This window comes from Globicephala melas, chromosome 2 (assembly GCF_963455315.2).
Source record: "Globicephala melas chromosome 2, mGloMel1.2, whole genome shotgun sequence".
In the NCBI taxonomy this organism is placed as follows: domain Eukaryota; kingdom Metazoa; phylum Chordata; class Mammalia; order Artiodactyla; family Delphinidae; genus Globicephala; species Globicephala melas.
Window position 1 is genome coordinate 129,870,648 of NC_083315.2, and position 13,894 is coordinate 129,884,541.

The 13,894-nt window shown below is 37.1% G+C and overlaps 1 protein-coding gene across 2 annotated transcripts in view; it reads left to right on the plus strand.

Annotated features, from left to right (window-relative positions):
• The first annotated feature begins 1,917 nt into the window (after positions 1 to 1,917).
• Positions 1,918 to 13,894, plus strand: part of STYX (serine/threonine/tyrosine interacting protein) — a 40,150-nt gene continuing 28,173 nt past the window's right edge. For both annotated transcript variants that reach the window (XR_011377260.1, XM_030854988.2), the window contains exons 1-4: positions 1,918 to 2,271; positions 7,823 to 7,855; positions 9,454 to 9,507; positions 12,836 to 12,933. Coding sequence is in view for 1 of the 2 variants with exons in the window: in XM_030854988.2 (XP_030710848.1) it covers positions 2,215 to 2,271; positions 7,823 to 7,855; positions 9,454 to 9,507; positions 12,836 to 12,933 (242 nt within the window). In the remaining variant the exon portion in view is untranslated. The remainder of the gene's footprint in view (positions 2,272 to 7,822; positions 7,856 to 9,453; positions 9,508 to 12,835; positions 12,934 to 13,894) is intronic.

Sequence of the window (13,894 nt, forward strand, 5' to 3'; positions counted from 1 at the left end):
TTCTTGTCTTTTATGAGACTACATTTACTATGGTCTAAACTATTTAATAACCAAGATGAAGTTGGGTTTAGATCGTAGACTTTTGAATTTTATTTTAAAACAGTACCTATACTCAGTGTTCATGAGAGCATCTTGTTATATGTAACATAGATGTGTGTCTGTATATATTCCTCCTTCAAGAAAGCCTTTATTCTCCACCTACTATGATTAATCCGTGTGATAGTTAATTGAAATAGTACATGCACATCCATAACCATTTTTTAGATTATGATTAAAAGTAACATTTGCTATTTAAATGTGACTTGGTTTTCTTGATTTATGTGAAATGATAGTTCCCTTTTGAGGAGGTTTGTACTCTCTTCTCAGAAAGATTCACACATACATACACACAATTTTGCATATATTAAAACTTAGGAGATTTATTATTTCCCAAGCTCACCCATGGACACTAGGTATCTATGGATACCAGGCTAAGGATCTGATGTAGGGGATGTTGATGTCAGAAATGTTCAGAACAAAAGTTCCGTTACCTATACACGATTCTTTCTCATGTGGTAATTAAAGCTTTAACAAATTACAATAGGAAATCATCATTGGGCATCAATTAAGATTATGTTATTATTAAAGGTGCTGTTAAACAAAAGAAACTTCAGTTTCATAAACACTGAAGAATGAATGATATATGACTCAGGTAATAATACAATCATTCTTCAAATTAAAAACTTGCTAGCAGAGTAATGTGTGCCTTTTTGTAACTAAAAGGGAGAGAACTGTTTACATAGAGGTAGAGAAAATGGAGCCCTCAAACTAGCCATCTAATACTCAAATTATTGAACAGTTCTATTTCTATATATGTTTAGTAGTGTATTTCATAAACATGACTATAAAAAGTAATAGTATGTCAGGTCTAGGTCAGATATCCATGTGGTCCTTTTTACTTTAAAAAGGTCAGATAACCATGTGGTCCTTTTTACTTGTAATCTGCAATTCAGTTAATGAAAGACTATCTCACTTTTTTACTTTGGTGGTGGTGGTAGTGTTTTTTTTAAAGAATCAGGTTGGTGTACAAATCTTGAAAGTTTATGTGTGGGTTCTTCCACTTCTAAGCTTGATTTTCCTCATCTGTTTAAAAACAAAAAAGATAACATCATCTCCCTAAACCCAGAGAAAGTATTATATACCTGAACTTTATTAACAATATAGTATTAACTGACGCAAACTCCTTTTAAAGATATTGAAAGCCATATAGTTTAATAATACGTTGAAGTGTTAATAAGCTTAGAATTAAAGGAAGACACCTTCAGTATTATGTACAAATTAGTGGGCTATCAATTGTTTGTATTAGGATTTTTTCTGTTTGCCATTTTTTCTTGATATTTTCTAGTTGTTATATTCCCAAGTATTCTTAAAAGTACACCGTTTCGATTTGCTTAAAAGTGATGGTGTTTCATTCTGTGGCATAACGTAATTTTCAGGTGAATTCATTACTCTGGGTTATAACCTCACCAGATTCCGCAGGATTCTGAGAGGGGAGAAAACTATAGTTTCCTTTCGTATGCCAGTTTATGGTGGCTAGGATGTCTTCCCCGTTCTTACACCAAAGAAGGGATTTGCGTCCAATCCGGAAAGGGCAGAGCTGAGTCGTATTATCCCGCTCCTTTTCCCAGGACCGTCCTTCGTGCTTTCCCTCCTACCGCAGTCTCACCTCCTCCACACCCGGTGAGCTCCCGCCGCTGCGCCTCCAGGGCCCCGCCCCCCCGCGTCTGCGCTCTCGCGAAGGGGTGGGGCGGCGGCGCTCTGACACCTGGCGGCCGCGGGGGGCGGGCCGAAGGCGAGCGTGGGCTGGGATTGGCTGGGGCGGCGCGGGGAGGGCGGGGTGGAAAGAGGGGAGATGGTTGTAGGGCTTGTGTTGGTGCGGGAGCCTGGGCGGCCTTAGGGGCGCGGAGACTCGGCGGGGGAGGGAGGCGGCAGCAGCATGGCGGCCGGGCACGAGCCGCCCAGCCCTCCTTTTCCCGGCTGTCGTCGCCGCCACCGCCGCCGCCGGAGTCGCTGGGACCCTTTAGTCTGCGTGTGTTAGTTGTAAGCCCGCTGCCTCCTCGTCAGTCCTCCGGTCTACCCTCCCTCCCTTTCACCGCCACTGCCAGCCCGAGTGTCGGGCCGGCGGGCAACTCCCACTCCCACCCCACCCCACCCACAAGCCCGCGGGCCGGGACCATGGAGGACGTGAAGCTGGAGTTCCCCTCGCTCCCACAGTGCAAAGAAGACGCCGAGGTGAGTCTGTCAGTGACTGCCACGCAAAGGCCTCCCCCTGTGGCTCCTCAGCCGAGGGGCGACCCCAGGCCCCAACCGTCGAAGCCTCCGGCTCCCCGGAGTCCTGTTGCCTCTTGAGGGCGTCCCGGGACCCAGGGGCGGAGCCTCGCACTCCGGGGCTGTCAGCCCAGACCCCGGTCACTGAGTTCCTCTTCTCCTCCTGAGTCTCCGGCGCCGGAGCCGGGTCTGGTCAACTGAATTCAATGAGATGAGCAAAAACAGCCCTTTCCCCCCAGGTTTGGCGTCGAGGCCTTACTTGGAGTAAGGTTCCCCTTTTATTGCCAAAACAATGCGAGGGTAATGTTTTTAATCTTTTGAGGGGTAATCTTTGGTGTCGTCGATTCACTTGTGGGACACACGGCCCCACGTGTGGAATAGACGTGGGCCCTGAACTTGCTAAGTGTGCCTTCAAAAAGTTTCCCCGAAGTAGTTGGTTTGTTTTGGTTTGGTTTGGTTTTTGGTGTTTTTGAGGCAAGCCGTGACCAGCAGAGTAAATGTCACAAAGCTAGCTCGTTCGAATCTGAAAACTTCAATCCAAAACCTTGCCCTTTGGAGAGAAGTTAATATGGGGAATAAAATTCTTTATAACTTGTTCTCCTGATTTCTAATTTGGGGTTCTTTTTACCCCACCTTACTTCTTCCTTCCCTAACGTTTGTACTGAGTTTTTTCCCATCTATTCCTAGTTTGGAATACTTTATGGTATTGCAGAATACTAAATTAGAATTTTTCTGAAGACTCAGTTATAACAGAACAATGATATTCAGATATGCTTTAGTAGGATCCAGAAAGAAAGAAATCTAAAATCTCTATTTTTAAGAGATCATTCAGTTTATACCAAATATTCATTCTATTGAATGTCTTCATTTGTGGTTCACGTTTTTTATTGGGGGCGGATCTTTTGCTTGTGATAATAATCCTTGAGAATTTCATGTTTTAAGAGTAGACTCTTAAATAGGAAAAAAAAGTAGAATTTAGGTTAGGTTAAAAATGAATTTACACTTTTTTCTTTGTTTCATATGGAATAATGTGAATGAGGAGCATGCTTTTATATCCTCAAAATGATTCAGAAATTTCATCACTGGAAGCAACCTTAGAAATAATGTAGAGCATTCCTACTTTTAAAGTGAAGAAATTGTAGCTTACTAAGAATAAATGATATGCCTAGCACAAGACACAAGTGAGGACCTTGGTCTCCTCATTCTTAATTCATTGTCCTTTTTACTACACCTCAATTCTTCCCTGTTCTAATCTTAATAGTTCTAGTTTAAAATGTTTACAGACTTTGTATTTAATCTTTTATTGTGTAAATAATATATCTTATCTTTGCAAAGATTATAAAATCTTACGAGGAATATAGCTTCTTTTCTGTGTCGGACAGAAGTAATGCTTAAACCTAGTACATAATGATATTATCTGCTGAAAGCCAGTTCATTCCTTATTTCATAGCACTGGATGTTTGTTATCTCTCGGTTACAAGTGACAAAAACCAGAGGAGCTTAAGCAAAAAAGAAAAGAAGTAACTAAATCCAGAAAGTTTGGAGTGCAGCTGGTCTCAGGGACTTGACTAGATAGTATTATAATGCATCAGAGCTGCCTCTGCCTTTCATTAGTGCTTGTCTCTACTTTCTGTCAGTGTCTGTTCTTTTTCTTGGGCTTCTGCACAGGTATGGAGTTTGGCCATCAGTTGCTCGAGGGTCATATGCTTACAGCATACACACTGAGGAACAAAAGTGCCTTTCTCTAAGCTTCAGTGTTTAAAATCTAGAAGATTGGCCCAATTTAGGTCATATGCCCATCCTTTGGATCAGTCAAGAGAGCCAGGAAGGGGTGAATACAGTGAGGGGTCCAGTCTAGGTCAGATACTCACTCTGGGCTAGGGGAGTGAAGCTTATCATTAGTAGCCCTCCCACCAAAACCATAGGAGCATTTCATAAAAGATTGAGGATGCTTTCTGGACAGACAAAACTGTAAATAACCATTAAATAGGGCATATAGTTACTCATGAAAAACTGACTAATAAAACAATGTAATTTTCTAATTTCCAGTGAGATACATAAAATGGCAAACAGTTTTTCATGGTTATGGTGACCAGCCAGCATAGTTCCTCCACATAGAAAGCACTACCAATCACAATCCAAATCTTGCTTAAGTAAAAAAAAATTCAAGTACAGAGATTTCAGTGAAAGCTCTTAATGATTGTTGTGATCAGGCTATGGTAGCTTGATGATCCTGTCACTTCTATAAAAATACTACTTCCAAGTTTCGTGAAATACTGGTTAGAGCACTCTTTACAGGATAGTTGTTAGCAGAAATTTAGCTGTGTTTAGATGGGTTTCCAAAAAGATCATCATTCCTTTAAAACTGCTGTGATTTCCCATTGTTTTTTTTTTTTAAACATCTTTATTGGAGTATAATTGCTTTACAATGGTGTGTTAGTTTCTGCTTTATAACAAAGTGAATCAGCTATACATATACATATATCCGCATATCTCCTCCCTCTTGCATCTCCCTCCCACCCTCCCTATCCCACTCCTCTAGGTGGTCACAAAGTACCGAGCTGATCTCCCTGTGCTGTGCAGCTGCTTCCCACTAGCTAGCTATTTTGTAATTAATATCTGCCATCTTTGTGGCTGTGATTCAGTTGTATCGCTTTTCATGGTTATTCATTTCCTCTTTTTTTTTAAAAATGAATTTTATATTGCGAGTTCATTGGAACCTATCTGTTTGAATTATTTCTGATCTAGGTTTAAGGTATGTTCCACCGGAGAGAAAATGCATTTGCTTCTCCCAGGAACCCATGGACACTTTTTACCCAAGACCACTTGACATTAAATTTTCACTTGGCCTCACAAAGATAATTGCATTCTAATGCCAAACCTTAGTGAAGACCAGATTGGTTAGGAAGACCCCACCCCACTACTACCACCACCACCACCTACTCAGAACCAAAGCTAGGAAAGGCAAGAGTACTCATTTTTATGGGGATGAAGTGAGGCCCCACTCCCACCACTTTATCTTTCACTTAGGGTGTTGCCCTCTGGGGGTCCCAGCTTTTTGGTCATGATCTGACTTTGAGCAGGTCCTAGACTTTGTCTCATGTGCCGTGCCATTTAAAATTAAGTCCGCCTGGAGTGGTGGGATAGGGAGGGTGGGAGGGAGGGAGACGCAAGCGGGAAGAGATACGGGAATATATGTATATATATAACTGATTCATTTTGTTGTGAAGCTGAAACTAACATACCATTGTAAAGCAATTATACTCCAATAAAGATGTTAAAAAAAAAAAAATTAAGTCCATCATGAGGATGTGGAACAACTAGAACTCCCATACATTCCTGGTGGGAGTGTAAATTGCTCTTCTAAAACTTTTGACAGTGTCTAGTAAAGCCAAATATAGGCCTACTCTGTGATTTAGTCATTCCATTGCCACTTATATATCCAAGAGCAATAAATGCATATGTCCACCAAAGAGCATATAAAAGAGTTTTCATTGCACCTTTATTCATAATTGCCAAAACCTGGAAGCTACTTAAATCTTCACCAACAGGAGAATGAGTAAATTGTGGAATATTTATACAATAGTATACTGCACAGCAGTGAAAAGGAACAAACTACTGACATACACAACAACATGGATGAATCTCACAGACATTAAGTTGAGTGAGATAAACCAGACATAAAATAGTACTGCTGTATGATTCCATTTACATGAAGTTCCAGAACAGACAAAACTAAAATCTATAGTGATGGAAGTCAGTGGTCACCTCTGAAAACAGGAGATATTGACTGAGAAGAAGAATGAGGGAACTTTCTGGGATGATGGAAATCTTCATCTGAGTGGTGATCATATGGGTATGTATGTTTGTAAAAATTGATTGAGCTCTACATTGAGATTTGGGCATTTTAGCACCTCATTATAAGTTCTTTTATACCTACATTTTAAAAGAACAGAAAGAAATATAAGGCCATGAAAAGACTAGCAGATCTTCTCAGGATGCTGTGTTTCAGTGCTTACTACCCTTGCTGGTTTTGTGCTTTCTTGTGTTTATGAGTGTGTGTCTCTCTGGGGATTTCCCTCACTTCTTAGTTCAGCTATGCATTTAAAGATACCTTTAAAAATATATTTTAACAGGGCTTCCCTGGTGGCGCAGTGGTTGAGAGTCTGCCTGCCGATGCAGGGGACACGGGTTCGTGCCCTGGTCCGGGAGGATCCCATATGCCGCGGAGCGGCTGGGCCCGTGAGCCATGGCCGCTGAGCCTGCGCCTCCGGAGCCTGTGCTCCGCAGCGGGAGAGGCCGCAACAGTGAGAGGCCCGTGTACCACACACACACAAAAATATAATATATATATATATATTATATTTTTTTTAACAGTCATTTCATAGATGGTTTCTCAGGCTTTATAGTCAGCTTCTACTACATTGCCGAGACCATTTTTCAAGATTAAAAATGAAAAATGTATTTTGTTTCTCTATTTAAAAAAAAATGCTGTCTTTGTAGGAGTACTATTCTCTCTTTCCATTACAGAGATACATTTCTACCTTAGATATTAAAGATACTTTTCTGACTTGGGGAATCTGGATGGAGGGTAAAGGGAATTCCTTGTACTATTTTTTCAACTTTTCTGTAATTCTAAAATTATTTCAAAATAGAAAGTTTTTTTTTAAAACTTTTTGCAGTTTTAACTTTAGAAACCTAATTACTGTTTATAATTCTGAGTTTTAAGCAACCAAGCTAGAAACTTTTGGAATGTAGTCCATTTACAAATGAGGACTATCTGTACTATATTTGATTCTTCATTTCAATTCACTGTATTGCTTTTTTCTTTTTCTTTTAAAATATTTTCTGTCTTTTGCCATTTTGTATTATTTTCCAACTTCTTTATCTTGGTCTGCATTCCAAGAATGAACTCTGTACTTTGGTGAAGTGTATCTGTAAAGGAACTTGAACTAGACAGAATCTTAAGCCCAAGTGAGATATGGGAAAGGCTGTTTGATGAGCATCTGGCAGTTTAGATCAGGAATGGCAAATAAATACTTATCACATTCTGTTCTTCTTTCATCATTGCAGATATTGCTCAATGACCACAGCACTCTTTCCTTCCTTGAGTCTTTCTCCACACAGGGTTTTAGCTATCTACTGCCAGTTGATTAGAGTTGGCACGAATGACAAAAAGTGTATTTGACATCTCTGATTTAGAGGATCATTTTTGAGAGAAACTTCTGGAATACCTATCCTTATAATTATTGAACTATTCCATCCATTATAAAGTAACATAATCATAATTTTGGAAGCTCAGTTATTTAAAGAATTACCTTAATCGTTGTTTCTTGTCACTTAAATTTTTAGGTGCTTGTGAAGCCAATTGAATCAGCTGTTTTTATAGAACATTCTATAAGTATAATGTATTTTTAAAAAATCCATACACTTGTATATCACATCTTTAACCTTTAATTGGGTGACTTTTTCATAATGTTATTTACTTTTCTTTTGTTTTCCTTCCATTTTTAAGGAGTGGACCTACCCTATGAGACGAGAGATGCAGGTATGACAACCTTCTCATTTATTCCAGCCAGCCCGTGTTACTGTTACTATCATTGTTAAATAATTTAACCTAATTTCACAAAGGATTTGAGTCTTGTTGACTCATGACCTGTAGGTTCATCACTGAGTATTTTAAATATTAACATATTTAAAGTTGATCATGGCTCTTAAAAAGATGGGAGATGAAATTTCTATCTTAGATTAGAACCATGGACATAGTAATATATGTTTGTACTTAATGAGTCACTTTGTCTTTCTTCATCTGAAAAATTGGGTACAATATTTGTATTATTTCTGAAAGCAGTTTACTTTCTGTGTTTGTCTAGCTTAGATAAACTCAGGAGAGTTGACTGTAAAGCACATCACCCTTTTGACTAATTGCTCATCTTCGTGTCTGATTCCCAGTCAACTTTCATAGTGAAGTTCTCCAGAAGATTGAGTTGAATACTCACAGTATGGAATGAATGAATTAGTGATAGCTAACCCACATAGCAGTACTTTTTTTGTTTTGCATTTCAACTTTGCTACTCCCAAGATCAAGCAATGTCTCCCCTTCTCAGGAATCCCTTGACTTCTAAAAATCTGTTTCCTTTCTCTTTTTGTGAAAATTCACTTTTTAAAAATCTGTGATTACCCATGGGGCATTTTACTTGGTGCTATGGGGAATGCAAATATGAGTAAAATTTAGTTTCTGTCCACAAGAAGCTATTAGAAGAAATCACACCTATACACAAATAATTCTGATGTCCCATAGAACTGAACTACAAAATTATATTAGTATATAGAGTATGATACATACTCTATATACTAAAAACTTTCTATATTGAATTCACATAGAATTCACACTGAAAGCTTTCTATATTGAATTCACATAGAATAAATTTTAATTCACCATTCAGAAGTTACTTATTTAAATTGCTGAAACTGTCAATAGTCTTTCTTTTTAAGCTTTGCAAAAATACTTTACATAGGTAAAAGTTGTAATTGTTTTATCTTGCACTACTTTTGATTTGACTGAATAAGGTTTTGTGTAATTCCAAAGGGATGATTTTCTTTATACCTATTTTATTTCTAAACTATAATAGAGAATAGAAATAAAATTACAGGTGTTTTAGTAATCTAAAAGACAACAATACAATATAGTAATTCTACTCAAACTGCTTATAAAAAGCACAATGGAGGGCTTCCCTGGTGGTGCAGTGGTTGAGAGTCCGCCTGCTGATGCAGGGGACAGGGGTTCGTGCCCCGGTCCAGGAAGATCCCACATGCCGTGGAGCGGCTGGGCCCGTGAGCCATGGCCGCTGAGCCTGCGCGTCCGGAGCCTGTGCTCTGCAACAAAAAAAGCTCTATGGAAGTTCAAATATCTGACTTTTCAGAACTACATTTCAACTTTAAATATGTCATTTGATTATGTAAAGCACATCTGCATTTCTCTTCCCAGTCATTTGCTCAGTGTGGCTAGAAAATACTCCCTAAATAACAAGCTTTTTAGCAAATTATTATAACAGCTATGAAAACACTCAGCTAATCCACTTATATGGTACATATTTTGTATAGATTTAAATTGCTGATGGTAAATAGCTCAATTTTTTTCCCTAGGAAATTTTGCCTGGATTGTTTTTAGGCCCATATTCTTCTGCCATGAAAAGCAAGGTAAGAACTTTAGATTAGATTCATCAAGAGACCTTATTAACCAACTATTTGGAGTAAAATTTTTTGGTAGAAAGAGTATTATTTGAGGAAGGGTGCACCGATATTGCATATTAACAGTAGTTGTCACTCTGGAGCACCTAGTTCTTTCCAAATTTTACTAGACCAGTGATTCTCATGTTTAACCACAAATCACAAATGAGTTTTTGTATTTTTTTTCCTCATGAAATCCATGTATTTAAAAGACTTACTGAAAACTGACCTTTAATAATTTATTTACCCTCTAAGATACTAGACATCTGTAATTGCTAATCATAGTTTCTGAAAAATATGAGATACAATTAAATCCTAAAATAAGGTTATTTAACATTTTAGTTAAAGGGTAAGAGAGTGTGCGTGCACAAGTGTATACGAATGCACTCATACACACCCACACATTTTAATTGAAGTGACTCAAATCTTCTGTTCTTCCAGACTATAGAGGTCTGGATGTTCCAGGTTGTGAAGTATTGTACTATATATCTAGATGTCCTATATAGTTAACCTGAAATGTATTTCTTCAGTTACACAGTTAAAAGGGTAGATCTCATTCAAATATATGTAACAGTGTTATTGTCACTTCTAGAGGATTCAGCCCTATGAATTATGGCAGTGCTAATTCTCTTTGAATTATAATGTGAAACATTGTGTCACAAATGTTTTCCCTAATAACCTGCCTATTTAGAAGTCAGTGTTCTTGTGTATGATACTTACCTGCAGTAGGTTTTATAAAAACTGTAGAATTTAAAGCTTTTATGAAATAATTTGATGTATTTACGAATTTTAGGTGATTGGGAGTTTTTTAAAGTTAATGTCATTCCTTTTGGTACTGGAAGGCTTTTTGACTGTTGAGGACTATCTAAGAGTAACGCTAGTCATTTTGATGGCTTACAGCTAAGTTGGAAAGATGGGACGTTGATAAAAAAAAATCTATGTAAATAAATACTAAGGAAAGAATATGGTAGATAACTATAGAATTAACTGTGACTTACTTTGTAAAAACAAAGTTATGCCCAAATAATGTAATATTCACAAATACTGGCCTTCAGGATGATTTTAGACTATTTGCTTTTTGTATTCTCACTGCACTTTATAAATATACCTGTTATACTCTTTCTCACATTAATTTATAAGTGTTTGTTTACAGATCTATCGTCTCAAAATCTCTCCCCCCTAATTTCACCATAAGTCGCATTGGACTGAAGAAAAGCTTCTATGGCAAAATTTGATTATTTCCCACCATGAGTCATTATAGTACAGCCCATATTTCTTTTCATTTCATCATCCAAAAAAGTAACAAAAGAATAATGGAGATAAAGAAACCTTAGGGAATAAACTCCTGTTCTAATAAACTCACTTAGTTTAGCCTATCTTTTATTACATTCAAATATAGTTTTAATAAAAGGGACATATTTAGGCTCCTTGTAAGTAGTGAACCATTTCTTTTTCTAAAATTTTTCTGTTGTTTCTAGGTATGAGATAAGGTCATAATTTGCTTTGTATAAATGAAATTCTGTTGAAAAGTAAAAACTATTTTGTGTGCTATTACTTTTGGGGTCTATCTTAAGGTTTGTTTTTCACTTAGTAATCTAATGTGCCTTCCAGGCTTGTTAAAACATGTTTTTATCCCTAATTTTATATATGTCTTCTTGTAGTTTCCCACATTAATAGAGTAGATATGAAAACTTCACATATCATAGATCAGTCATAAACAAAGGAATGAATATTGAATTTACTTTGGAGTTTCCGTAAATGTGAATACAGAACATTGATTTTTTTTTTAAGATTTTTTTTTTTAATGTGGGCCATTTTTTTTAAAGTTTTTATTGAATTTGTTACAGTACAGTTACTTCTTCTTTAATGTTTTTTGGCTTTTTGGCCACGAGGCATGTGGGATCTTAGGTCCCCGACCAGAGATTGAACCTGCACCCCCTGCATCGGAAGGTGAAGTCTTAACCATTGGACCACCAGGGAAGTCACCATTGATTCATTGTTAATCCTGCCAAATGCTTATTACCTCCTTTCCCCTGTCTCAGGATATACTCAGAAAATACAAAGATAATTTAACTCTAATCTATGCCAGACATAGGAAACCTAGCTGCAAAAATTAACATTTAAAAACCACATTTTCGGGCTTCCCTGGTGGCGCAGTGGCTGAGAGTCCGCCTGCCGATACAGGGGACACGGGTTCATGCCCTGGTCCGGGAAGATCCCACATGCCGCGGAGCGGCTAGGCCCATGAGCCATGGCTGCTGAGCCTGCATGTCCAGAGCCTATGCTCCGCAACGAGAGAGGCCACAACAGTGAGAGGCCCGCGTACAGGGGAAAAAAAAAAAAAAAAGTCACCTGTAAATTTCACTGAAACCTATAGTCACTTGCAAATAAAAATTATTTGATAGTTCTTAGAGTTGTCATGTTAAATTGTTTTAAATGTAGAGCCCAAAGGCACCACAGAATATAATATACTTTGGAGTTGCCAGTTTTAACTTTAGAAGAATTTTTAAACCCTAAAAGTTTAATTAGATTTTGTGAATTTTATAACAATTCTGGCTTATAGTAGAAAAAGTGTACTGGGAGAGGCAGGGAGTAGTCTAGAGATCAGTGATGTTGAACAACTGTTTATGTCATAGTAGTCCTCTCTAAAAAATAAAAATTGTAGTCAATATATGTAACTGCCATTTACTGAAAACCCTTGCTGTGTGTCCCAGGCAGTATGCCAAACATATTTTCTTATATAATTCTCACAACCACTCAAGTGAATAGGTAGGGTTTTCCTTATTTTCGTGTGAGAAAATTGAGCCACAGTGCTCAGATCATTAGCAGAGCTAGGATCTAGAGCTTGGGCTCTCATGACTCCAAAGCCCATGCTTTTAACCACTACATAGTATTATAAATAAATAATAAAGAGTATATAAATGTAAATTATAAATAAGTAATAAAGTATATTACACATGATACAAAGGTCAAAGTGTACAATAAGGTATATAATGAAGGTATAGTATTGTTTCCCAAATAAATTATCTTTAAGGTCATATCAAGCTCTGAAATTATAGATATAAAATAATCCTGTTAGCCTTTTGAGGACATGTAGTGTATTAACCTTGAATCATTGAAATATTTTGCTGATCACTTTAGGTATGTTATTATGAAATTAGCTTTGATCCCCTGTACTTAAAGCTCAGATGTGGCTACATTAGTTCTAAAGTTGAGTCCTGTGTATTTTCAAATATCTGTTTTACAATAAGATGATGTTTTGTATTTTAAACTATTTCTCTACCTTTTTTTTTTATAGCTACCTATACTACAGAAACATGGAATAACTCATATAATATGTATAAGACAAAATATTGAAGCAAACTTTATTAAACCCAACTTTCAACAATTATTTAGGTAAGAATTGTTGCTATAACTTATAAAAATATTAAGGGTAGCAAACATGTAATGTTTTTATTTCAAGTTGATTTTATTATATCGGATTTTTCTCCTGTATATATATGTTTTATAAAGATGGGTCATACAGTACATCATTTAAAGAATAAACTTCCTTTAAAATATTTTTAAAAAGTAATTCATGCACAGAATGTGGAATTCTAAATGTTCAAAAACATGTATACTGAAAAGTAGGTTTCCCTATTCCTGTCCCCTAGATACTCAATTCTCCTCCCTGCAGGTATCCGTTGTTTTTGAGTACGTTTCTAGAGGTATGTTACATATATAAACATATTCTTACAGATCAAGTTAGCCTTTTTTAAAAATTATGTATTTTGGAGATGGCTTCATATTATTTCTTAGCTGCATTCTTCTTTTTTTTCCCCCCACACTGCACAGCTTGCGGGATCTCAGTTCCCCGACCAGTGAAAGCCCAGAATCCTAACCACAAGGCTACCAGGGAACTCCCGCATTATTCTTCTTAAGTTGCACAATAATCCATTGTATTACTGTACTAAAATTTATTCAACCCATCTCCTCTTGTTGGACATTTAGATTGTTTCCAGACTTTTGCTAATGTAGTGAGTATTCCAGTATATATCATTTAATTCATATGTGAATACATCAATAGGATAAATTTGTAGAGGTGGAATTGCTGGATTAAAGAACGTGAGCATTTAAATTTTAATAGATGTTACAAATTGCCCTCCAGTGAGTTGTATCAGTTTACATTCCCACTGTGAAGTAAATGAGAGGTACTCTTTCCTTGGTATCTCTCTACAACAAAATTATAAAGCATTTAAAATTTTTCCCAATCTCCTAGAGTAAAAAAGGTGTCTTGTTGTAGTTTTAATTTGCCTTTCTCATTTATCTTAAAATGATGAGGTTGAGCATCTGATGGTTTTTAATGTTCTTTGTTTTA